Source organism: Octopus bimaculoides, chromosome 16 (assembly GCF_001194135.2).
Source record: "Octopus bimaculoides isolate UCB-OBI-ISO-001 chromosome 16, ASM119413v2, whole genome shotgun sequence".
NCBI lineage: Eukaryota > Metazoa > Mollusca > Cephalopoda > Octopoda > Octopodidae > Octopus > Octopus bimaculoides.
Genome location: NC_068996.1, coordinates 24,707,064 through 24,733,064, shown reverse-complemented (window position 1 = coordinate 24,733,064; position 26,001 = coordinate 24,707,064). Strand labels below are relative to the sequence as shown.

The following is a 26,001-nucleotide window of genomic DNA, read 5'->3' as shown; positions in this document are numbered from 1 at the left end:
GGGGGTAGATGGTGTTGGAAATGTATAAGGGGAGGGGGTTATAAGTAGTACAGGATGGGGTAAAGGAGGATGTTTCATTAGAGTGAGGGGGCGGTGTATAGAGATAGGAGACATGATTGTAGCAAGTGATAGTGAGAGAAAATAGTGACAGGGAGGGGGCACGGAAAATGTTTGGATAGGCTCATGAAGGAGAGTGAAGGGGCCTGCAGTGAGTGGTGATCCTGGGTAGTAGAATGAGGATGTTGAAAAGATGGAGTGTAGGGGTATTTTGACAGGACAGATTGTGTGTGTGAGGCAGGGTCGTGGTCATAAAGGACATGCCTGTATGTATGGATGGACATCATTTTAGCTCAGCAAATCACCTCAGTCACTTGTCATCTCTGTGAGGCTTAACATCAGCAGATCATTTCTCACCACTTTGTCCCAAGTCTTCCTGGACCTGTCCCTTCCACAAGTTCCCTCCATAATTAAAGATCAGCACTTTATGCAGCTGTCCTTGTCCATATGCATCTCATGATCATACTAACAGTATCTTGCACACTATATCTGATGTCACTTATACCCAATTTTTCTCATGCTCACTGACATTAACCATCCGGCAGAGCATGCTGGCTTTATTTCTTTCAAGCTTTTGCATATCCTCTGTAGATATAATAATGATAATTTCTAACATAAATACAATCAATATTTTACTAGTATTTAAACACAGGGACATTTGGTCCCAGAATGTAGAGAATGCAAAACACTGCAAGGGATATAAGTACAGGGCACAATATAAACAAATACTCTTCAAGATGATGCCTCGGCATGGCCAGAGTCCACTGACTGAGTAATTGTAGTAACCAAATAAAGTAAACTTATTGTTCAGTTAAATGAAATAGCAAGACACTTGTAGATTGTTTGCAATCTCACTTAATTCTCTAACTTAAGAAACTGGTGGCAGTGGCGCGGCAACATCAGCAGTTTTATACATCCTTGTATTATATATTTATATATTGTTCATGTATTTTTTTACAGAAAGAAAATTCTTCATCATATGAAATTATATCTCACTGGCATCCGAACCTAACTATTAATCTTCTTGATGATGATTTTCCTTGGGTTAAAGGGCAGGTTCCTCCGCCCTTGGATGAATGTAAGTTGTTGTCTTTATTTTAATTATTATGCCCATTTCAAACATTTCTTAATTAAATTTCTTCATCAGTAAAGGGTTTCTGTTTGAAACAATGTTGTAATGTTCACTTTATTTTTAACTGATTTCCTTATGGAATAATATATTGTTTTTGTGATGATAATTTTGTTTTCGTCTCACTATTATCAGATGTTGTTTTTCAACTTGGATCCAACAAGTACTTCCCGGTAATCTTCTTCAATGACTACTGGAACCTCAACAGTGATTATGTGCCAATTAATCACTCTACAAAGTAAATATGAATTTATTGATCTTCTGGCATTTCAATAAAATTACATAGCACATCACTATATCATATTATCTCCTCAAAAAGATCTCTGCTACCTAGAAGTATTTTTTATGACTATAGCATCTTTTCATTGTAGGGACAGTCTTCCATGCTAGAATTGATTCATAATTTAGACACGAGACAAGTAATTTGGAGAAGTGAAGTCACTTGAATTGACCCCAGTATCTGGATGGTACTATATTTTATTGAAACAAACCTCTCTCTCTTTCTCTGCCCCATACACACACTTACCAGAGATGAAAAGCTAAGTTGACCTGAGCAGGATTTGAACTCAGGTGGTAAAGATCTAGAAGTATTGCAAGGCATTTTGTCTAATATTAATCATTCTTGTAAATTGAGTGCTTCTTGGAAACCTATTTTATTTCACTGCAAACTGCTTTGGGCTTGTGCTAATTTTGCATTTTAAAAAAGGGCTCTGAACTTCATTAGGGATGTGGTGTTGAAGGTTGTCAGGCAAAATATCTTGCAATAGTAATTTCGTTATTTTGTGTTGCCTGTTCCAAACTAACTAATGTCTATGAAACAAGCATCAGGTAAATAATGGGAATGTTTCAATAAACTGTGCTTCTTCCTCAGAATTTGTGACAACGTATATCCAGTGTTACAAATATTTTTAAGTGTTAGGAAGAGCATCCAGCCATAGAAACCATTCCAAAGCAGACCTTGGAACACAATGTTGCCCTCAGGCTTGTTGATTTGTATCCAAACTGTCCAACTCCTGCCATGATGAGAAAATAGGGAAAGTAGCTTTCTCACTCATCCAACAAGCATGTGTAGACCTGTACTCAACATTTATGTAAGACTTTTTTCCTATAAACTATTTTGTATGCTAATATTTTATTTCTTCATTCTCATTATCTTAGGGTTGTGAACCTAACTCTCACTTATAAACCAATTTCACTGTTCCGTTGGCAATTGTATGCAGCACAAAATATGCGTAATAAGTGGTACAATGTATTGGGATCAAATTTTGTTGAGGAAGGAGAGGAAGAGCAGGATTCTGTCAAGGTTTGTATTTTATTGTTTCAGAAATTCTCTTATTTTTCACTTTCTATTTGCACTACTCTTTTACTTATTTCAGTCGTAGGACTGCAATCAAGCAAATCAACACTGGTTGCCAGTGGGAGCAAACACATAAACACACGGCCTTGCCTGTGTACTGTGTTCATTTTTGACAAAATATATCATTTTATTAGTGTACATTAAAGTAATTCTCTATTTAGATATCCAGAGATGTGTAATAACAGAGGATAGTTGATGTGTTCAATTATTCACTCTCTAGCACACACAAACACACACACACAAGAGTTCAAATCTTAGTACTATATGTGGATAATATATTATTTCACCAAAGTAATGAGTATTTAGCTCTTGTTTCTTGACATTAGACAGGTAAAGTGTAAATCTTCCTCTTGAATGAAATATCAGGCTCACATCAATCAGCATTCTCATGTATTTTCAATGTTTAGAGGAAATGGTGCATGTACCAAATACATATCATTGCATCTCAATACACTTAAGCATGCACAGCATGCAATTTGAACCCTTGTGATTGCTTGAAATGTTATCATTGAAGATTCCTCTTAACATATTATCTCAAGGACTAGTCCTTGTTAGATCCAGATATTTCAGCCCCCAACAGCTATAAAGCCTCTACAAAATTTAGATGAGATTCTTAATGAAGGTACTGCTCCCACATTTGAAAGTGCTGCTACATATACTTGGCAGCCTTCAGAAGAGGTTCAGTCAAGCAATTAGCATAAAATCACTCACAGGCATGCTCCATTCTCTGGTCCATATAGATATCCTGTCTCTTCTCTCTGCTTTTTTTTACTGCTGCTATATTGGCCTCTAACTCTAATTACTTATTTCTTTATTGCCCACAAGGGGCTAAACATAGAGGGGACAAACAAGGATAGACAAAGGGATTAAGTTGATTAGATCGAACCCAGTGCATAACTGGTACTTATTTAATCGACCTCGAAAAGATGAAAGGCAAAGTTGACCTTGGCGGAATTTGAACTCAGAATGTAAAGACAGATGAAATACTGCTAAGCATTTCGCCCAGTGTGCCAACGTTTCTGGCAGCTTGCTGCCCTTATTACCTCTACTCATTACTGTTATAATCTTTCTGTCCTGATTTCAATAGGCCTATAAATGGCATTGGCTCTAGCTGATGTAAAAATATTAAGATTGAATAAGCTTGGAGCATAGTTTACAAATATTATAACAAACCTCTTATAAAACCCCATATTTTGTGTAAATTGTAAAATAAAATTTCTTTTTACAAGATGTGCATTATGTAAGTTGCATGTAAAGGAGTTTTTTTTCCCTCATTTGGAGTCTCCAATTTTCAAAACAGAAATGCAAAAACTGTTTTGAAAAAAAACTACATACATGATTTATCTACTTTGAAGCATTTACATATTTGTTTCAGTAATTTCAGGAGATCAAGTTAAATATTCATATTCTCCCATTATTGCAGGTATTAATATAAATGGTGCCACTGTCCTTTATTTTACTGGCCATTTCTACGATCCTTATTACCTCATTCTTAATCTGAGATTTAATTAATTTGGATGAAATTATATTTTAGTTTCTTCTCTAAAGAAGCTAAAATATAAACTGTTTGTCCTGGGTTCAAATTCCACTAAACTTAACTCGGCATTTTGAACCCCTGCCTCACCCCAATGTACCAGACTAATATTGAGGTTATTTTAATCGATTATATTCTTCCATTATAAATTTATAGATTTTTACCTATATAAAAAATTGTCTTTCTTATTGTTGCTATTTTCTCTCCTTGCAGATTGCTTTCTTGGAAACTAATCCATACTTACTGGCTATTACTGTTATCGTATCAATTGTACATAGTGTATTTGAATTCTTGGCATTTAAGAATGGTAAGTATGCAAAAAGATTTTAAATATGATCTTAACTAAAAAATTTCCTCTGAGAGAAAAATAAAACTACATATAATAGTTAGGAAACATCATTATATATATGTGTTTCTTAACTTTTGAGAACCAGGTGCACTTAGAGATATTGATAACAAGTCCTACCACATGATAGAACTCATAGCATTGATTGAGGCTCGGGAGACTAGTACCATGTTATATATGCACACACACACACACAGGTGTGTCACTTTCATATAAGCATTGTCCCTTGTTTCCAATCTTCTGTGCAAACAAGTATAGTCATGGGGAATATTACCTCACTTGGAAATGTGAGGGTTGGTGACAGGAAGGGCACCTGGCTGTATGGAATCTGCCTCGACATATCCTGTCTTTGAACAAAGTTGTGTTTTTTTGGGGTTTTTTACAGCTAGATACCACTAACCGTCACCTGTTTCTAAGTAAGGTGACATTTCCCCATGAAAGAAGCCAACAGATTCCACTTGTATAATAGTGGCACTTGTTTATAACTATCCCATGTCAAGAAAGGAGGCACACACATAAACATCTGTATATACACACACAAATAACAAATATACGTACTTAACAAGTTTCTTTCAGTTTTAGTCTACTAAATCCACTCAAAGCTTTGGTCAGCCCAGAGCTATAAAAGAAGGCACTTGCCCCAAGATGCAGACTGAACCTACAACCATGTGGTTGGGAAGTAAACTTCTTAACTGCACAGTTGCACCTGCAATTACAGGGTTAATGAAACTAGATCCTCTTTTTTGTATGTATTCCCATATTGTTATTTATATCCCTGTCATTAAATTCCTAAATATTTTAAAACTATATTTATTTAATTGAAAATACCGTAAAAACTCATGTAATTTACGCATGTGATTTTCAGGATAAAAATTGTTAAAAAAAACCTTCTACTCGTGTAAAATTCACACCCCAAAATTTTCAGGATTGCCAATATGGCCAGAAGGAAAAGGTTTTCAATTTAGTTGTATTTAGCATAATTTCACTTACTTATGATTAGATTTTATTAAATTTTTATTAAATAAGAATAATTTCTGTTTAACATGTATCATATTGAAAGCTATTAAATTACAAAGTATTTGTGTTGTTTATAATAAACTTTATTTTACATTTCTTGCCCGCAAAAGATTATGTCTGATCTTTAGCATACTTCTCTAAGTCTTCTCAAATCACGATCACAGGAAAAGTTGTTGATAATTCTTATCAACAAAAACAAAGCTGATAAATATGCACCAGTGTTGCAAAATAAGTTTATTTAATTACCAATAAACATCAGCTTGGATGATACTTTACTCAACCGACAGAGGAAGGTGACCGATCAAACTGATTATGTAAACAGCTTTGCAAGTTAAACTCGGTGTTTATTGAACAAGAGAGGTGTGAAATTTAAGAAGCAACTTGTTAGAATATACACGTCTGTGAGGAGACATAAACAAGAATAGCAAAAATCTACTATACCAAAAGAATGGGTAATACATACATTACAAGTGTTCTATGAAGAGAACATAAGATTGCTGCATAATTCAACATGAATGTGAAACGACATTAAACATCGTATAAGGTAAATTAAGGTTTCTGTAGGAACGCTATGTCATATTCACTTAGTGAATTTACATGCGCAAAGATGAATTATGTTGTTGTCAACGTTAGATACAGTAAGAGCTGGTAGCAGTGATATCGGTGGTGATGAATTTCATTGTGTCGTAATGTGGAGAAAGCGAGAAAATAGCTTCCTGATGCAAATGCAAACTAGACTCCCCAAGTGGAGAAAAACTGATCTATTTAAGGAAATTGCTGGGCTCCATTGTGATAGGTAGAAACTCCAAGCAGTGTAAAATATGGCCCAGACTATGATTACCAGCATGAATGTCAAACTTCAAAAGTAGTTAACCATTTTCTGGTTTTAGTAAATTTATACAGAAAAAGTAAGCATTATACAATCCAGCATAAATAAAAGTCAACTTCATTATATTTTTTTCTGTAAAAACCTATTTCTACATTAAATGAGCCACCTTCCTGTATGTCATTTTTCAACAAAAAAAATTTCTGAAACAATTCTGGAAATGATCTACTCATGTAATTTACACAAACCCTAAAATTTTTTTTTGTTTTTGTGAAAAAAGTGCGTAAATAACATGGCTTTTTATGATATATCTATTTACTTTTTCAGATATTCAGTTTTGGAAAAGTAGAAAATCTTTAGAAGGACTTTCGGTTCGATCGGTTTTCTTCAATGTGTTCCAGTCCGTAGTTGTGGTTCTCTATGTGTTAGACAATGAAACTAACCCAATAGTGAAAATAAGTGTCATTATTGGACTAGCAATAGAAATATGGAAAATTCAAAAAGTTGTTGATATATCGGTAAGTAATCTCACAATTTTCTAGAAATTGAAACTTTTTTTTTTGTAGTGGTGGAGAGTTGTTGCAATATGTAAATTTCAAATTTTAATTAAGTTTTACAAATGTTCAAACATTCTTAATATTTTTGAACATCAAAGTAGTAATATGTATATAATGCTAACTGCCTGTTTGTTTGTGAAAGGTAAATTATCAAGCTGTAAAAGCATTTGTTCTATTAATGTTAACCTGTTTGGTACCATATTTCTACCAATATTCTCAGACTATGTTCCAATTGAGTTTGAAAATTATAAAGAATTTAGTAAAATAGCTATTATCACATTAAAAAAAAATTTTTTTTTTTTTTTTTTTTTTTTTTTTTACATAAATTGACATGAAAATTTGAAGGAAGGTTTTACTGTAGATAACTCAAAAACAAAGTTTCTATCATAGATCTAGAGACAATCTCAGATGAGATGTCATCAAAAGAAGTAAATGCCCATATTTGCAAAAGAAAGCCATATCATTCAAGCTTGAGAAAAATAGATAAACAGGTTTAAATGGTTGGTGAAGAAGGGAGAAAAAACTGATGTAAATTTATATTTTTGTTTTTGTTTAAATGTAAAATAAGCAACAATGTTCTTTGTTCCATTTATTTCCAGCTTGACCGTGAAAACAAAATGTTGGGTTTCATTCCCAGACCAATATTTAAAGAAAAATCAACATATAAATCAGTAACTAAACAATATGATTTGGTGAGTGTCTTTGCATCATCATTATCATCATCATCATCATCATTATCACCATTTTAATGTCTATGTTGACATGGGTTGGATTGCAACCACTTTGAATAGTGAATTGTTGAATTGTTGTTCCTCCTTCTAAATAATTATTCTATAGCAACATAGTAATTATTTTTCTTTTTATCAAAAGGTATAATAAACTTCTTTTTTTTCTTTAATTCCAGGTGGCTTTCAAGTATTTATCATGGTGTTTGTTTCCTTTGTTAGTAATGTATTCTATCTACTCATTAGTATATAATGAACATAAGGGATGGTATTCATTCTCATTAAGTATGTTGTATGGATTTTTGCTAACATTTGGTGAGTAATTTTTTAAATTTTATTATTATTTTTATTATTGTTATTATTATTATTGTGTCAAGCTGGCAGAATCATTAACCAGGCAAAATGCATAGCAGTATTTCATCTGTCTTCGTGTTCTGAATTCAAATTCAGCCGAGGTCAACTTTGCCTTTCATCTTTTTGGGGTTGATAAAATAAGTACCAGTCAAGAAGTACTGGGGTCAATATGATTGACTATCCCCTCCGCACATTCCAGGCCTTTTGCCTATAGTATAAAGGATTGTTGCTGTTGTTATTATCTGCAGATAATTTTTTAAATTACTTTGTCTTAATGTGGCTATCAATTTAAAGATACTTGATGACTAAATATGTGCCTGTGGTTTGAAACCTTGTTGGCAGTTTTTAGTTCTAACATTAAACTGTTCCTCTGCATTTAATCTGTGTTAGTGGTGTACATCTACATCCTAACATACTGTTTGAGATGAATTAATGTATTGATGTTGCAAATGTGGTTTGTTTGTATTTATATTTGTACTGAGTGAAAGACATAATAATTTCTGTGTGGTGGTAGTCAGTAGTAAAGTTCTGGGTTGTTGTTAGCCCCATCTATGACTTCTAGACTAGTCTAGCCATGACCATCAGTATAAAAATACTTACTTCAACAATTTATATCATCATAGGCACAGGCATGGGCTGTGTGGTAAGAAGTTTGCTTCCCAACCACATGTTCTGGTTTCAATTCCACTGTGTGGCACCTTGGGCAAGCCAACCAAAGCCTTGTGAATGGGTTTAGTAGACAGAAATGGAAAGAAGCCCTGTCCCCCACCACTGATTGACAACTGGTGTTCATGTGTTTACATCCCATAAAAGAGAGCAATAGAATAACTACCAGGCTTTACAAAAGAAAATTATTAGTTCTTTGAGTCAATTTGTTTAACTAAAATTCTTCAAGGTGGTGCCCCAGCATGAAAACAGTAAAACATAAAAGATTTGATAAAAGGCCTGTTTCTGGAGAGTAAAATTGAAAAGTGTAGTTAACATGTAATGGTTGCCAACTTCATCGTTGTGTCAGTGGTTCCAGATGGTAGTGCTATTGTTGTTTAACATAAGTTAATCTTGACTGAGTAGATCAAAGGTGCCTCAACGATGACTATCCCATCCATTACATTGTCCTATATATATAGGAAGATTGTAATTTAACCCATTAGCATTCAAATACTATACAATCACACCATAAAAATCTCAAAAGCTACAAGATAATGAATGATTAATTCTAAACAATGTGAATGAAAAGCATTAGCATTCAAATTATTCTGTTAAATGTAATGCTTTCATTCACATTGTTTAGAATTAATCATTCATTATTTTGTAGCTTTTGAGATTTTTATGATGTGATTGTATAGTATTAGAATGATATTGTACAGTAGGTATGAAAGGCTGGAACTGGTCAGTTTGAGTATAAAATAGATAGAATATATTGGCCTGATATGGCTGTTTAAATGCTAAAGGATTAAGGACAGTTTGGTTTCTCTTTCTAGCAAGTCTGTAGATGATCGTTCATTTGCTCTACTCCTAGGTGTGCTGGTGGTTATTAAGTAGTATTGAGCATTAATAAATGTACAATAGTTATTTTTCGTGTGACCTACATAGCCAAATTTCTGTAATTATTAATTTAACATTTAGTACATCCTATGTTGAACATCTTAGCTCTATCTGTAGTGTTTAACAAGCTGTTAAAAAAATCTTGAGCCTGAGCAAATAACTACACTAAAGTGTAAGAGTCATCAATCATCTAGCTGAACCTGTTGACATCATTATGAAAACCAATGAGAATTTAAATATGCTTTGTTAATAACACTATCAGTAACCAATCAGAAGATTCTAATTTGTTTACACTTTTACAAAATAAAATTAGGTTTCTGTAACCTATATCTTTGAAATATTGAACAAATGCTTTTTGACCACTGCCATCTTTTAAAATCTCCCTCTTTTTTTTTTTTTTTTTTTTTTTTTCATCCATTTGAACCTATTGATTTATTTTATATTTTATATTCTCTCATATTACACTATTTTTTTAAGTAAATTTCCATACAGTTATCTCCATTTTAATATTGGCAGTTTTTTTGTCTGTTTCCCTTTTTCAAATGAATTAATGTTACAATAGCAATTCTTCTATTCTATTGTAAAATTGTTACTTTATTTTTGTTTTTCATTTTTTTCTCTTTTTTTTCCTTTTACAGGGTTCATTATGATGACACCACAGTTGTTCATCAACTATAAGATGAAATCAGTTGCACATCTTCCATGGCGTATGCTAACTTACAAAGCATTAAATACATTTATTGATGACATATTTGCATTTGTTATCAAAATGCCAACACTGTACCGGTTGGGCTGTTTTAGGGACGGTATGTAGATTTACCTAATTCTTGATTTTATTTTGTTTCATCTTGAGAGCCAATCTGCTTATTTTTCAGCACAGTTTCTTTTTTAAAGAGTACACTTCATTTTGATTGAGTTTCATTCTGTTTGTGTTTTACACATTTCAACTGAATTTTATTAAAAGGTTTCCTTTAGATGAGTTTTGACATTTTACATAGTATAAGAAGCTGTTGATAATTATATGGCAAGGGATTTAATATGAAATCAGGTGCACCACTGGTAGTATAGGTATCTCAAATAAGACCCTTTGCTGGTAACAGAATATTGAAAGCTACATGTTTAACTGTCTATGAACCACTTGGGTTATATAATTATTGTAACAATTAATGTTTAATATGGCTGCAGAGAGTCTTATGTTCTAAGTTCAAATTCTGTTTGATTTGTCTTTCATCCTTTCAGGTTCGATAAAAAAAAGTACTAGCTGAGTATTGGGAGGGTCGATGTATTCACCACCACCACCACCACCCCCAAAAAATTGCTGGTCTTGTGCCAAAAAAGTACTAGTCTGGGGAGGAAGAATTCAAAACTGTTTTGAGTGTGGAATTTGGAAATGAGATGTATTATGCACAGTGGAGATATAAGTTCAGAAGGCAAGATTATAGTTGTAAAGGTAGACAGAATAATGGGGCATAGCTTCACTGTATGTAGAAGGTTGGGAACAGCTTTTATGTAGTGTTTCCTTAATAGTTTATTGTTTACAAGATCTCATCTTACTCTTAGTAGTGGCTACATTGAATGAGTCATGGGGTTCAAAATTGAACTACAATTCAATTTTCATTAAGAAATGAAATCCCACAATCAAATATTTACAAATATTGATAAACCAGGGAAATTTTCAATGTAGTAAAATACAACATTGCTGAAAAAATATGTTTTGTGAGAACTGCAACAACATTTTAGCACCTCACACCCTTATAGCTAAGTTGTAGTACTGGTTCATTGCCTTGTGGAATTAGTGTGTAAATTATTATTCCATTTGTCTGGCTCCATTCCCTTCTGCCTGCTACTACAAATTGTTTCCCTTCAGAGATTTGTTCAATCCATATCATAAAGCCTAACAACAATCTTCAACACACGTGTGTGTATGTTCCTTTCTGTTGAAGAGCATAGGCTCACAACGTAAGAGACTTTCTCACCTTCCTGAGTGTCAAACTAATACACTTGCTTGTTGTTTATACACCTGTCTTCGTCTTTTGTTTTTCTATGAACTTCAGCTATATATATATATATATATATATATATATATATATATATACACACAAATAAAGGCATGACATTGTAAGGATTTTTTGGATGATAACTCATGAGAAATAAGCATGTTTCTGATTAATTTTTGAAGCGTGGCTGTGTGGTAAGAAGCTTGCTTCTCAGCCACATAGTTCCAGGTTCAGTCCCACTGCATGGCACCTTGGGCAAGTATGTTCTACTGTAGCCTCAGGCCAACCAAATCCTTGAGTGGATCTGGTAGGCAGAAACTGAAAGAAGCCCATCGTGTGTGTGTATTTGTCCCCCACCATCACCACCTGACAACTGGTGTTGGCGTGTTTACATCCCCGTAACTTGGCAATTTTGCAAAAGAGACTAGTAGAATAAGTACTAGACTTAAAAAATGTCCTGGGGTCAATTTGTTCAGCTAAAATCTTTCAAGGCAGTGCTCCAGCATGGCCACACTCAAATGACAAATAAAAGAATATATATACACACACACATCATCATCATCATCATTTAATATCCACTTTCCATGCTGGCATGGGTTGGACAGTTTGATATGGAGCTGTTTGTTGTGGCATGGTTTCTATGGCTGGATGCCCTTCCTTACACCAACCACTTAACAGTGAGCTGGGTGTGTTTAAACTGCACCAGCATGGGTGCATCTACACAGCACTGGCACAGGCACTTGAAAGAACAAGCCTGTATGTGTGGAAGACAACAATTTTACTTAGATTGACACATCTTATCAAGAACAAGATTGCCACATCTCCCAGTCCTTTCTCACCACTTCATCTCATGTCTTCCTACATCTACCCCTTCCACAGGTACCCGCCGTTATTAAAGCTCGACACTTCTTTACTTGGCTGTCCTCATCCATATGCATTACATGACCAGAACAATGCAGTCTTCTCTCTTGCTCACATCTGATACCTCTTGTACCCAGTTTTCCTCTTAAATCATTTACACTCAGTCATACATACACACTGATATTACCCATCCAGTGGAGCATGTTAGCTCCACTGCATGGGTAATGTCAGTGTGCATGCACAGCAGAGTGTAAATGATTTACAAGGAAAACTGAATATGAGGCATCAAGTACATGTGTATGTGTATATATATATATGTGTGTGTGTAATATATATATCATCATTAACATTTAGCATTGACTTTCCATGTTTGCATGGGTACAATGGAATAATTTGTTTTCTACACACACCACTCATGGGGCATGGCTGGCCCAGGGCTATAGCAAAAGACACTTCCCCAAGGTGCTGCACAGTGGGACTGAACCTGAGACTACATTGTTTGGAAGTTTCTTAACTACACAGCTCCATCTGCACCTGTGATGTATATGTGTGTGTGTGTGTATCATTACTGTCATTGTTGAAATAACAATTACATACCAATGTTGGTTTTGTGGAACATCTTATTAAAGGCATTGTCAGTTTTCCAGGAGAGAATTCCTATACAGCTGCTTGTTTATTGACAAGTAATGAATACAGGTTATAGAATTGGTGAACTAAATCCTATTTCCTGTCTTAAATTGCCAAAATTAAAACTGCTTATGTTCTAGGATAAGGGGTCAAATTAAAGTGAATCCTTTGAAAAACCATTGGGCTGATGCTTTGTTTCAACACTAAGGCCAAATCTTTGCCTATTGCAAGAAACTTTGTTTGTAGTTCTTGGGGAGTATTCTCAATAGTTAGGTAACTTGTGGTGTGTAGAATAAATTGGGATTTGTCCTTCACAAAGATACGATAATGACTGCAATGGATTTGAGCTCCTGAATTGTATACCCACTCCCCTCTAGAACTAGATCTAATTGTATACTCACTCACTTCTAGAACTAGATCATATCTTACCTGTTGGATCTCTTTGTTGCAATCAAAGATTTCATTATGTCTCCACTGACAGCAATTCTTGAAATTAACATACTTCAGGAAAAAAATTTTTTGACAATATTCCTGCACCACTTAGATCCACTTACACCACATTCTGTCAATAATATCCATTAATTCTCCTCCGGGGACTTCGTTCCCCTCTAACCTCTGATACTGCTGTTTCCTTTCTATTACTCCCCACCAGTGTTATCTCTTCAGATAACCATCTTGTCATAACAGTAAATCAGTTCTCCCATCGTATTTCTCTCAACGCATCAATTTAAACTCAGCTTACATTATCATCCCCTGAGTTGTGAAGCTCGTTAGTCTTGTGAATATTACAAGGTAAACCTCACCAGTGATGGCCGATGCCACACAATAATATACACTCAGTACACTCTGTAAAGTGATTGATGTTAAGAAAGGCATCCAATCATAGAAACTGCCAAAACTGAGATGTCCAAGCAAGATGTGCTTTCTTGTCTCATCTCAGAAGACAATGACTCGGAATAAGATCTGACACAAACCATGATAGACTATTCAGTCCATGCTGTCATGGAAGCCATTATATTGTATATATGAGTGGGTGCTGAAAAGGTCCTTGCTTTGGGTAGAAGAAAATACAGGGGATCAGTTATGATTTTATTCAACATATTCCCCTTCTCAAATTCACAAACTTATTGCAGTCGTCCTTCAGTTTTTCTGAGTCCTGTAAAAGAACTCAGAAGATTAGGCCTTTTGTAATGCCCATAAAGCCAGGGACTTTTTGACACCCCCCCCCCCCCGTATATATGTGTGGTTGTGTGAGAGTATATAATTGTATGTTGTGTGTGTGTGTGTGTGTGTGTGTATATATATATATATATATATATATATATATATAAATGTCATGTTATTGAAGGCTGTCTTTGGATCCACTTTTACTTCATTTCTGACAATATTTATTAATTCCCCTCCATTTAACTGAAGTTAAGTTTAACATTAAATTATATTATATGATTGGGGAGATTTTTTTTCCTGTCACATAAATGTAGACTTCAAAAGTGTTGTGGCAGACGCTCTCAGGTGAGAAGTGGGCTGGTCCATTACTAATAAATAGTGGACAGACTCAGTAAGTAGTATCAGTCAGCGAGGTATGCTGTTCAATGATATGATTCAAAATGGAATCATGTCATTGGACAGTTCCAGCTTCATGGCTGAAAAACAGCAAACTACGCAATCTAACAAGGAATAAAAGATTCAGCATGGTCATCAAAGCTGTTAAAAATAGCTTCTAAGTCTCCCTTAAATCTCTCTCTACTGTTTAAAAAAAAAAAGGAAGGTGCACTGAATAATGTGATTCTAGACAGACTGTGTTGAAATATAGATGGGATGGTCACAACTGGACCAAGAGTGTCAGCTTACATCCAAAATGTTTCAGTAGTCTTATCTTGAACTTGTTTCTTACATTTCTTAAACCTATTCTACTTGGTTATTTAGGGTAGGAGAATATCAGTGACACATTCAGATTAAACCACATCACCAGTAACAAAATGGATGTTGAACTGTGATAAGTCAAATGTTTCAACGAAATTGCCCATAATGCACTAAATACCATAACAGTCAGTTGTTAAAATCTCCAGGTCAGCTTAAATTAAACTGGCCTATGATCAGAAGTATTCCAGCTATGACCATCACATCTTTTATTAAGACAGTAGATGTGATTTGAGAGAGAGAGAGAGATGACTGTTGTTTCTAGCAGATCAAGCAATTATGTAGAAGCTCCTTCGTTTGCTCATACATACTTGTGTATATACACACACATATAAGGCAGAGGATGTGAATTTAGGAAGATTTGGCTGCTATTTTTAACAAGTCAAGTAACCACATAGATCCTTCATTGTTTTCAGAATATTTCACCCTTCCCTTTGCATTCTGAGTACTAATGCCACAAAGATCAGTCCTATTTTTCATGTCTCCAAGTTCAATAAAGCATGTAGCAGCTATGTACTAGAGTCATTGATTTCGTGCCCTTGTGCCAATTTAAAAACCATTAGTGTGGTTGCTTTATTTAAGCCTTTAGTTTTGCTGTCATATTTCTGGCAGTAATTACACTATATAACTTACTTTTTTTTTGTCTTTGGTTAGTAAGTGTTATTTCCTATTTGCTTTTATTTAGATATCAAAGGAAATGATTACTATTCCCTTCAATCTTTACTTTTGTGACCTAGATATCAATGTTTTGAGAGGGGCCTATTTCTATTACATTTCAGATAGATTCAGCACTAAGTTGCTGAAGTAGAAATATCATTAGAACAAATATTTTGCACAATACCACAGATTTACTTGTCAGTTACTTGACTTTAAATACATGAGCATGTTGCTTAGTGGCTGACTATGTGTGCATTTCTGATCATGAGCAGGAATAGTGGGGGAGCATCATAGCCATGTGTTGAGAGGAATTCTTTAGGGTTTGAATAAATGTAACAAAAGCAAAGTTTGAAGGAAATGTTAGCCATTTTTCATACTTTCTAAGTGGTAAGCAAATAGGAAATAACAGTTGCTACCCAAGGACAAAAATCATGTAGCACAGTGTTCTTAGTGGACATTTCTTTTACTGTAGTTTGGCCTTGTAGTGCTAAAGTTGTAGCTATCTGGAGGTGAGTGTTTTATTTTTTATTAAGACATTGCAAGTGAGAGGTATTAGCTGTCTCAACAAATTGCTACTTTTTGTGATGTTACTATTTATTAGCTTGAGTGGAGAGAAAAAAACCGTCACACTAATTGCTCAAATTATTGGAAATAGCAGCCAAATCACCCTTGAACCAATAAAATGGAAAATGCATTAAGGAATGTAAACTGGGGAACACTGTTCCTAGAAAAAGATGGAATGATCATAGCTCTTTGGCCATGGGGCCTGCTTCATTAGAATTATTCATAGGATTTAAATAGCCAGCAAATAAAATCATTTTGAGGTGAATAAATCTGAAGTTATTCCAGCATTGGTGAGTTTAACAGCATGAAGTTTGTCGATAAACCTAGTCAATGTATTCAGAGAAATTTTATAACATAGGCGCAAGTGTGGCTGCATGGTAAGAAGCTTGCTTCCCAGCAACATGGTTCCAGGGTCAGGCTCACTGCATGGCAATTTGAGCAAGTAGGTAAGTGCCTTCTACTATAGCCTTAGGTCAACCAAAGTTTTCTGAGTGGATTTGGTAAACGGGAACTGAAAGAAGCCCATCATATATAATGTATGTATATGTGTGTGTGTCTTTGTGTATGTCTCCCCAGCACCACTTTACTGGTATTGGGGTGTTTAGTACTAATCTTTAAAAAATATCAGTACTAGGGTCAGTTTACTATACTATAAATTCTTCAAGGCAGATACCCCAGCATGGCCGCAGTCTAATGACTGAAACAAGTGAAAGACTAAAAGATAAAACCTGCAAGAACACACACACACACTCTTAGCTTAACTTATCTTTTATCCTTTACTTGTTTAAGTCATTGGACTGCAGCTATGCTGGGGGTCAAACGAATTAACCCCAGTACTTATTTCATCTGGGGTTTTTTCTTTCTTTCTTTTTTTTTTTTTTTTTCAAACTACTAAGTTACAGGGTCATAAACAACAAACAATCACCAGTTGTCGAGCTGTGGTAGTGGTAGGGTTCAAGCACAAACACAGAGACATACACACATATCTAGAATGGTATTCTTCCATCTATCAAATCCACTCATAAAGCTTTTGTCAGCGCACAGTTGTAGTCGAGGACACTTTTCCCAAGATGCTATGCAGTAGGACTGAACCAAGAACCCATACAACTGGGAAGCGAAATTATTACCACACAGCCACATGTTCATCAAACCTAAACATTATTTTACACAAAGTAGTATTTAGCTTGTGATATTTAACTTAAATTTTCATTTTTTTTTTTTTTATTCTTCTTCACTCATCCTCCTCTTTTAATTTCAGACATAGTATTCTTCATTTACCTCTACCAACGTTATATCTATCGAGTGGATCCCCAGCGTCTGAATGAATTTGGAACCAGCCAAGAAATGCTTGAGCCTAATGGAACTGTGGCTTCAAGAGATGGTGAAACTGATTCTACAAGTCCTGATGAAGGAGCAGATGACAGCGCTATCAAATCAGATAAGGAAAAGAAAAATGACTGAGCTGCAGTAAGAACAATTTCAACACAAACCCAGAAAAGTTCCAATATATTGAATATATATTCCTACTATATAGCATGGATAGTGGCCAGAATGTCTGGAATGGCTTTGCATAGTGGTGTGTTGTGATTCTACAAATTGGTTAGATTTAACAATTGTTTAAAATTTTCTTCCCTCCCAACTCTCCTTTTATTCTCTATATGCCTCTCTTTCTTTCTCCTTCTTCAATCCTTATGTTCTTCAGAAAACACTGCTGACAAACTTTTTTTTAAACAAATTTTATTTATTTATTTTTAAATAAATTTTATGTCAGTATGTGGAGTTGTTGTCCTCAGACTCCCTTGTGAAGTGCTGTTTATTATTTATTTAGTTTTTTCTTTCTCTTATTTTTTTTTTATATTGCCAAATATCAAATTTCATAATTTTATCAAATGAAAAATAAAATTGATATTTAATACTAAATAGATTTTTTTTTTTCTCTATGTCAGGATGTGTGTGTTTTTGCATGTACCAATTAATAAGTTTGTAATTTTTGAATCTATCATTTTTTAAGTAAATTAATTACATTCTTTTTGTTGTTTTTTTTCTTAAATGACATCATTTTTTTTTTTCTTTTGTTCTTGTTTTCAATTCACAAATGTTTTGTTGTTTACTTGTTACTAAGGACCAGTTTACAATTACTAACAGCATAACAAAACATTTAACACTTGTTCAACATCCAACATTCATTGAATATGTAAGCCTGGATAAACTACAACTTGCACTTTGCAAATCATGTTTAGATATTTTGTTTGCGTGATGAAAACCTTGAATATCTATCAATTATCACACTTTGCCCACCAATTATTCCTTAATATGATTGTGCAACTTGGGTGCTTGGTAGAAATGATTACGGTTTTACCTGGTTTAGTTGGTTTACCTGACTAGTGTTTTTCTACAGCTTTTTCAAATTACTTACATTACCCCACCCCCATCCCACCCCTCCACCTTCTTTTGGTTAACACCCTTTGCTTTTGCTGTTGTCTTCTGTTTTGGTGAGTTTATTCTCTTGGGTAGTGTTATACAGTTTTGTGTTTTTTGATAACAATGTATTAATAAAAAAAAATTAAATCTATAGGCAGACCAGTTATTAGTAACAAATCATTTTTGTGTATGGAAACTGCTTATCTGTGTACCCATTCTGACATTATGCCATCAATTTTTTTTTTTTTCTTTTTCTTCTTTTGTATTTTTTTCTTCTTTTCAAACATTTTCTTTTGCTATCCTTCTGGCAAATAAAATTATATTTATTGGTAGTAATTAGCATATGTTGTTAAATATTAATGATTATTGTTATTATTACTACTAGTATTAAAACTATTACTAAATATTTACCTAGAAATTTGTAGCATTGTGCCAATGTAAGAAATTGTTGTAGTGGTGGTGGTGGTGGTGGTGGTTGTTTATAGAACAGTGGAATGGCAAAAATGGTAGAGTATCAAACTAAATTTGTTAAAGTATTTAGCTTCATTCCTTCACATTGTGAGTTTGAATCTTCTGGGGTTGACCAAATAAAGTATCAGTCATTGAGATATATATACATATATATATATATATATATATAACATAATTCAGTTGGCTATATCCCTTGCCTACAAATTTGTGGCCTTGTGCCGATGTGAAAAATCATCATGATTGAAATCTTTTTAAGATCAAACATTCAAAGATATTATGTATTCTCTCTTTCTCTCTCTTTCTCTCTCTCTCTCTCTCTCTCTCTGCATTATTCAAAGAGTCTTTTTTTATATTTGACTCAATAAATGTTCTTGGTCCAGTAAAATTGATCAGTTTGTATTAAAAAAATATGAAAATAAAAAAACATTTAAAATTGGACTCTTCCTAACTTTTATTTATTTAGATTTGTTTTTTGATTTCTTTTTTTTTTTTAAAGAAAATTTATTATATGTCAGATTCAGCATTATTCTGAAATCGTAAAAGGTAAAAATTTATTGTGCAGTCTAGTGTTTTCTACATGAGAACAATATAAAGATATATATATAATATATATATATATTTGCTTATTCAGTTAGCACAGCATATAAAACAATAGTGTTTGTATACTAAACCAGAATTTATTGGCTCTTCCAGTGTACATGAATGTGTGTATGTGTGTAAGATGTGAAGTTGATCATTTAATGCATGTATGTTGGTGTGTGTGTAGGCATATATATTTATATAGGTGTGTGTGTGTGTGTATATGTCTGCATATATACGTGTGTGTGTGTGTGTATATATATATATATGTGTGTGTGTACATGTATGTATATATATATATATATATATATATATATTATGGCATCAAATTTATAAATAGTCTGTAAGTATATTAAAACTTTAGAATTTTTTTCTTTTTTTCTTTCAAAGCCAAATGTATGAGTGTCTCTCAATCTATCTACCTATCTGTTTTGTAGTTAACCAATTCCTTTTTTTAGTTGCATTTGGACTGTTTAGTTTGGGGTGGGGTAGTATCTTGTCCTTTAAATTTTTTGTTTATTTTCGATTTTTCTAAATAACTCTTTTTCTCTCTTTAGTTTCACACATGCGCATACAGACATACACACACTTGTAAATATTAGCAGATGGTTTTTGTGAAATTGGCTTTGAGTGTGACACAACAGCATTAAAAATAATTTTTATTTTAAATAGATATTTTACAAGATAGACTCCATGATATACATCAACAAATTTTGATCATTTTTTTCTCTAATGTATGGTTGTTGTTTTGTTTTTCCTTTTCTTTTGAAAAATGTTATTTTTTATCTTTCCCATCTGTTTTGATTATTTATTAAGCCAATAAAAAGAAATATATAATTCTGTATTGTATTTGCCTTTTAATTATTTCTTTGTATATATGTCTTCAATTTTTTTAAATATATTGATGATCACAATGAGTTTTTCAAATTACCAGCCAGATGTTACTATGCAGCAGCAAGTTGTTAGTCTCCATAGTATGCATGCCTTGCAGGATTCTTTCCAGTTCTCTGCACTTAAGTTCAAATCCTGATACGGCCAACTTTTTTCTCTCTCTCTCAATAAATAAAACCAACTTCTGTTCAATCCTTGTGAAAGATGGGGTCCTCCAGGTCTAAAATGCCTAAGGCTTACCATATGCTATAATAGATAATGCTCTGACAAATCCATCAGGATTTGAGGTCCAAACAAAAGAGCTTGTCATCACCCTTATATTATGTCCACTTTTCCATGCTTGCATGAGTTAGACAAAGTTAATTGAGACAGTTTTTCTGCAACCAGATGCTCATCTCGTTTCCAAGCAAGGTACTATTTCCCCATGGCCAGACATGTTTTCACAGAATGAATAACACTGCTTGTTTACAGCTGAATCACAATGTCAAGACAAGGAGGGAGACACATGCATTTGACATGCTTGTCTGAGTCTCCATCTACCAAATCCATTAATAAGCCCTTGGTCTGCACAGGGTTATAACAGAAGACACTTGCCTAAGCACATTGTGCCCAGATTGGCTAATTCAGGGAAAATCATATCTCAGGTTAAAATAATCACTTGATAGTGGTTGAGGGTTCATTTGAACCACAATTTTAAGGGCTATCAGAGAGAACCAAAATTATTTGTTTCTTTTTTATGGGGGTCCAGGTTCAAATAACCAAATCAGGGCATGTTGACCAAAATTGCATTTTTGGTGTATTGCAGTTAAAAATGATTATCTGCAAGATATTGCCAGCTTTTAATCAAGGATAACATCCATGACATCTTCAGAAGAATGTCCATCATGTCGCATCAACAATTGCTTCAAAACGTCCCAGCCCAAGTTGTTCTGTTTGTAGGGAAATTGGTCACACAGCTCATTCTCAAAACATAAGAAGGTGTCTGCTTTGAGAGAAGAACAATCAAGAATCAAATCACTTATATTACTGACTGGTCCTTGTTACGTATATTTGTTGTTTGGCATTGTTGTGAATAAGTGATCAGTTTTTCACAATTTAGTGCAAATGATTCTGATTTTCTTTGTGAATCATGGGTGAGTTTCAATCCAAGGATTTGTTGGGAATATTTTCTTTTTGTTATCTCGTGTTTTGGCCCTTCTTCAATTTCAGCATAAGCAAACAAAATCCTCCAAACAGGAATCTGACCTTCCTAATCAGATTTTTACCCCATAAAATAGGCTAAATACCAAAAATAGTGCATTTAAGATCAATTATTTCAAGAAATTTATTAGGTCTTGAGACCATTTTATGTTTCCTGTTTTTATACCTGTTTAATCATGTTGGGGGTATATAACTACCGATTTTATCCAATTTTGGTTGGTTTTAATGTTTGGCACCCAAATTGGAATTATACTTTCTGTTTGGCCTTTTAAGCCCTTTGAACTGATTTTTTTCCCCCACAGTTTGCATAAAATGTTGAAGATGTCAAATATGTTAGCCCTTAATATGTTGAAATTCGTCATTTAAAAAAAAAATATCAAGTTTGAGGGGGTTTTACCAAAAATTTGTATATTTTTCGTGCATCTCCTACTTTCTCAAATTTATGTTGGCCTATGCACTCTACGCTGTAGCTTGACTGAAAGACAATAAAAAATGCTTCTAAATAAAATCAGAGGTAAAAATCTTTTTTTGTGAAAGAAAATATGTTCAATCTTATGATAGTCAAAAAAAAAACATGAATTTCATTAAATTGACTGACTTTAAAGTGCTATAAAAATTGAACCATACATTATTTTAAACTCAGGTTTTTTGCTTTGTAATCTCTTGAGTTTAGAGAACCAGGATATGTGCATTTTAAACACCTGGGGAAAACTTCCAAAAATAATAAATTCCCACTCTGGGCACAATGTGCTAAGGTACCACAGCATGAAGCTGTACCCAAAATGATGTGGTTGGAAAGCAAATTTCTTAACCACACAGCCATCAATAAATTAGCTATTATGAAAAACATCACTGTTGTGCTGGGCAAATAAACATTGTTATTTTGCTGTTAGACTTCCTGTATATCTTTTATCTTTTACTTGTTTCAGTTACTAGACTGATCTTGCTGGGGCACTACCTTGAAGAATTTTTGTTCAAATGATTGACCCTAGTGCTTTTTTTTTTTTTTTAAGCTTGGTACTTATTTGATCAGGCTCATTTGCTAAACTACTAAATTATGGGGACTTAAACATACCAACACCAGTTGTCAAACAGTGGTGCAGGACACACACACACACACACATATAAGTTTTTTTTTGGTTTCCATCTTACCACATCCACCCACATGGCTTTGGTCAGTCTGAGGCTATAGTAGAACACACTCACCTAAGGTGCACCCAGTGAGACTTCACCTGGAATAAAGTGGTTGGGAAGTATATTGTAGAAGAAATCTTAAGCTGAGCAAGAGTCTCTTTGTGGTGTCATAAGAAAGCAGTGAGGAAACATTGTTGGTATGTTGCACCAAGCTCCAGTCATCTATTTTGGCAAGGTTTCTCTGGCTAGATCCCCTTCCTAATGCCAACCACTTTACAGAGTGTACTGGGCACTTTTTACATGATGGTTGGCATGTTAAATGAATGTACAAAAGCATAGGGCCTCAGAGCAGTCAATTTATGTTGATTTCATTCGCACTTTGTTTTATTTCCACCACTTCCAGGAGGATGAAATGCAAAATTTACCTTGGACAGTTTTGAAATCAGAAGGTAAAGGGCCATAACTAAATACTACAAACTATTTTGTCTGACATTTACCTACAATATCAGCCATTTCATGACACTAAAGCAAAGATATCTCAGTAGGATTTGAACTGTGAACTAAATATCTTTAGGCATTTTGCTCGGTATTCTAGTGATTATGTAAATCCAGTGACTTTACTACTCTATAGTAACATTGATCCCTTGTGTATATAAATATAATAATAGCATTTTATAAGCTTATAGTAATCACTGTGCAGTAACTAAAGAAAATAGACTAATAATGGGGCATATAAGCCCTCAACAGAAAAAAGTAGGTTTTCCTGTATGCGTGGTACTCGAACCCAAACCTCTTTGTTTACGCAACAAAGTATGCTACCGATTACACCAGCAAACCTACCTGCTTTTTTCCATTAGATTTAAAAACTATAATTAGTTTGTAGTTGTTTTTGTAAACAAACTTTTATGTGCCTTTACTGCAAGTCCTATGTGTAGGGGAAAACCTACTTTTTTCTGTTGAGGGCTTATATGCCCCATTATTAGACTATTTTCTTTAGTCAGTGTGGTGATTGCTATAAGCTTTAAGCTTATAAAATATTATTATTTACAGAATTGTGAAAATCAACACTGCTTAACATATATATATATATATATATATATATATATATGGCAATAATCTAGTAGCTCTGTGTTGGCAGGACTTGATAAAATATATAAAAAAATGAAAGGAGTACAGTGAACTTGCTGTGACGAGTGGAATATTCAATGTTTCGGATTCAATCTTTCATCTGGTGGGCAGAGGAAAATGTCAGAGTTTACATCCTCTCAGCTTGAAAAACTGGCTGCAACTGATAATGGACACAGAATAACACGGGCTGCTAACATGAAATAGAAATTATAGGAGAGGTATGTAAATACGGGGAATGTTGCAAAGAGAGGGTAGAAGGAGGATTAAAAAGGGCAAAAAAGAATTAAGAGTAGGTGAAAGGATGAAAGGAAAAACGTTCATTCATATCTGTGGGGGACATAGTGCCAAGATCAAATATGAGACATTACTCCTTTCGTTTCCTAGAGAAGGGGGATCCATGGTACAAGGTTATGCCACACACACTGACAAATCTGCAATAGAATGATTCACAGTGTTGAAGCGGGTGGCGACAGGTTGACCTGGCATATGTAGCATTATGCTTCTGATGTGTTTGCAAAAGCGATCCCCAGGGCGTCACCCTGTTTCTCCAATGTGAAGAGCACTGAAGAGTTTGCATATGATGCAATATATGAGATTTGCCGAAGTGCAATAGAAGTGGTGTGTTATGTGTTATCATGTGTTATTGTTTCTTGGGTCCCATGATGGTAGTAATATTGATGTAGGGGCATGTGTTACATCGTTGGCAAGAATACTTAAAAGTTCCTGGTTGTGCAGAGCTGGGAGCTGTGAAGCTTCTAACAAGATTTCTAACACTCCTATGTTTTTTAAAAGATAGGAGCAGTTGTTGGGTCAGAAAGTTGTGGGTGAGTCTGTGTTTTAGAGGGAGGATGGAGAGGTGAGAGGGTGGAATACGGTCGGTGGGAGTGCTTGAAGATGATAGGAGAGCTACAGTATTGTTGATGGCTTGGGCTCGGTGGAGCACCAGGTTTACAACTGATGGAGGATACCCTCGATTTAGAAAAAACTGTTGCATTGTTTTGCAATGGGATTCAAAATCCGAATCAATGCTGCAAAGGCAAAGAAATTGAGAGAAAGGTATGGCAGATTTAATGTGTTTGAGATTAGAGGAAGAGTAGGAATGGGAGTCAGTAGGTTTATTGTAGACAGAGGTGGAGAGATAGGTATTGTGTATTTTGATAGAGATGTCTAGAAAGCAAATAGAAGTATCAGATATGGTGTGAGTGAATTCCAAGGCTGGGTGAAAGGTGTTAACAAAAGAAATAAAATTGTTGAGCTGTTGTCTGTTAAGGCTTGTGGTGCCAATGCAATCGTCAATGTGATGGGTCCAGGGAAGTGAGCAAAGATTTGATCCTCTACATAACCTACAAAGAGGTTGGCATAACTGGGGCCTGCTGAACTGCTTATAGAATTCACCAGAAAGGAAAAACGAGTGTTAAGATGAGCTCAGCTAGACAGAGGAGTGTATTAGTGCTGGGTTCAGGTACAGAACAACAGTCTAAGAAGTGTTTAAGTACTAGTAGACCATCATTGTGAGGGATGACTGTGTACAAAGATTTAATGTCCATGGTGAAAAGGAGTTTGGATTCACCAGGTGAAAAGAGAATGCGTTGAAGAGGTGTAGTGTATGGTAAGTGTTTTTTTATAAGTGAAGGTAGAGCAGTAACAAGAGGGGATAACAGTTTGTCAAGGTAGAAAGATAAAAGAATCTCAGATATTGCATCATATGCAAACTCTTCAGTGCTCTTTACATTGGAGAAACAGGGTGACGCCCTGGGAATCGCTTTTGCAAACACATCAGAAGCATAATGCTACATATGCCAGGTCAACCTGTCGCCACCCGCTTCAACACTGTGAATCATTCTATTGCAGATTTGTCAGTGTGTGTGGCATAACCTTGTACCATGGATCCCCCTTCTCTAGGAAACGAAAGGAGTAATGTCTCATATTTGATCTTGGCACTATGTCCCTCACAGATATGAATGAACGTTTTTCCTTTCATCCTTTATAAAGACTGTATAACTGTATTTTAACACAACTATGATAACCATTTTTAAACACAACAAAGCTTATATAAAGCTTTACATTTTATTTTTGATAATACACACACATATATATATGTATG

The 26,001-nt window shown here is 34.4% G+C and overlaps 1 protein-coding gene across 1 annotated transcript in view; it reads left to right on the top strand.

The window, feature by feature from the left end:
* The window catches only part of LOC106874411 (putative lipid scramblase CLPTM1), a 65,989-nt gene extending 45,603 nt beyond the window's left edge, over positions 1–20,386 (top strand). The window contains exons 6-14 of the mRNA XM_014922136.2: positions 1,018–1,135; positions 1,322–1,424; positions 2,345–2,489; positions 4,291–4,384; positions 6,594–6,784; positions 7,423–7,515; positions 7,728–7,863; positions 10,086–10,253; positions 17,332–20,386. Coding sequence (XP_014777622.1) covers positions 1,018–1,135; positions 1,322–1,424; positions 2,345–2,489; positions 4,291–4,384; positions 6,594–6,784; positions 7,423–7,515; positions 7,728–7,863; positions 10,086–10,253; positions 17,332–17,534 — 1,251 coding nt within the window. The 3' untranslated portion in view covers positions 17,535–20,386. The remainder of the gene's footprint in view (positions 1–1,017; positions 1,136–1,321; positions 1,425–2,344; positions 2,490–4,290; positions 4,385–6,593; positions 6,785–7,422; positions 7,516–7,727; positions 7,864–10,085; positions 10,254–17,331) is intronic.
* Positions 20,387–26,001: the final 5,615 nt, after the last annotated feature.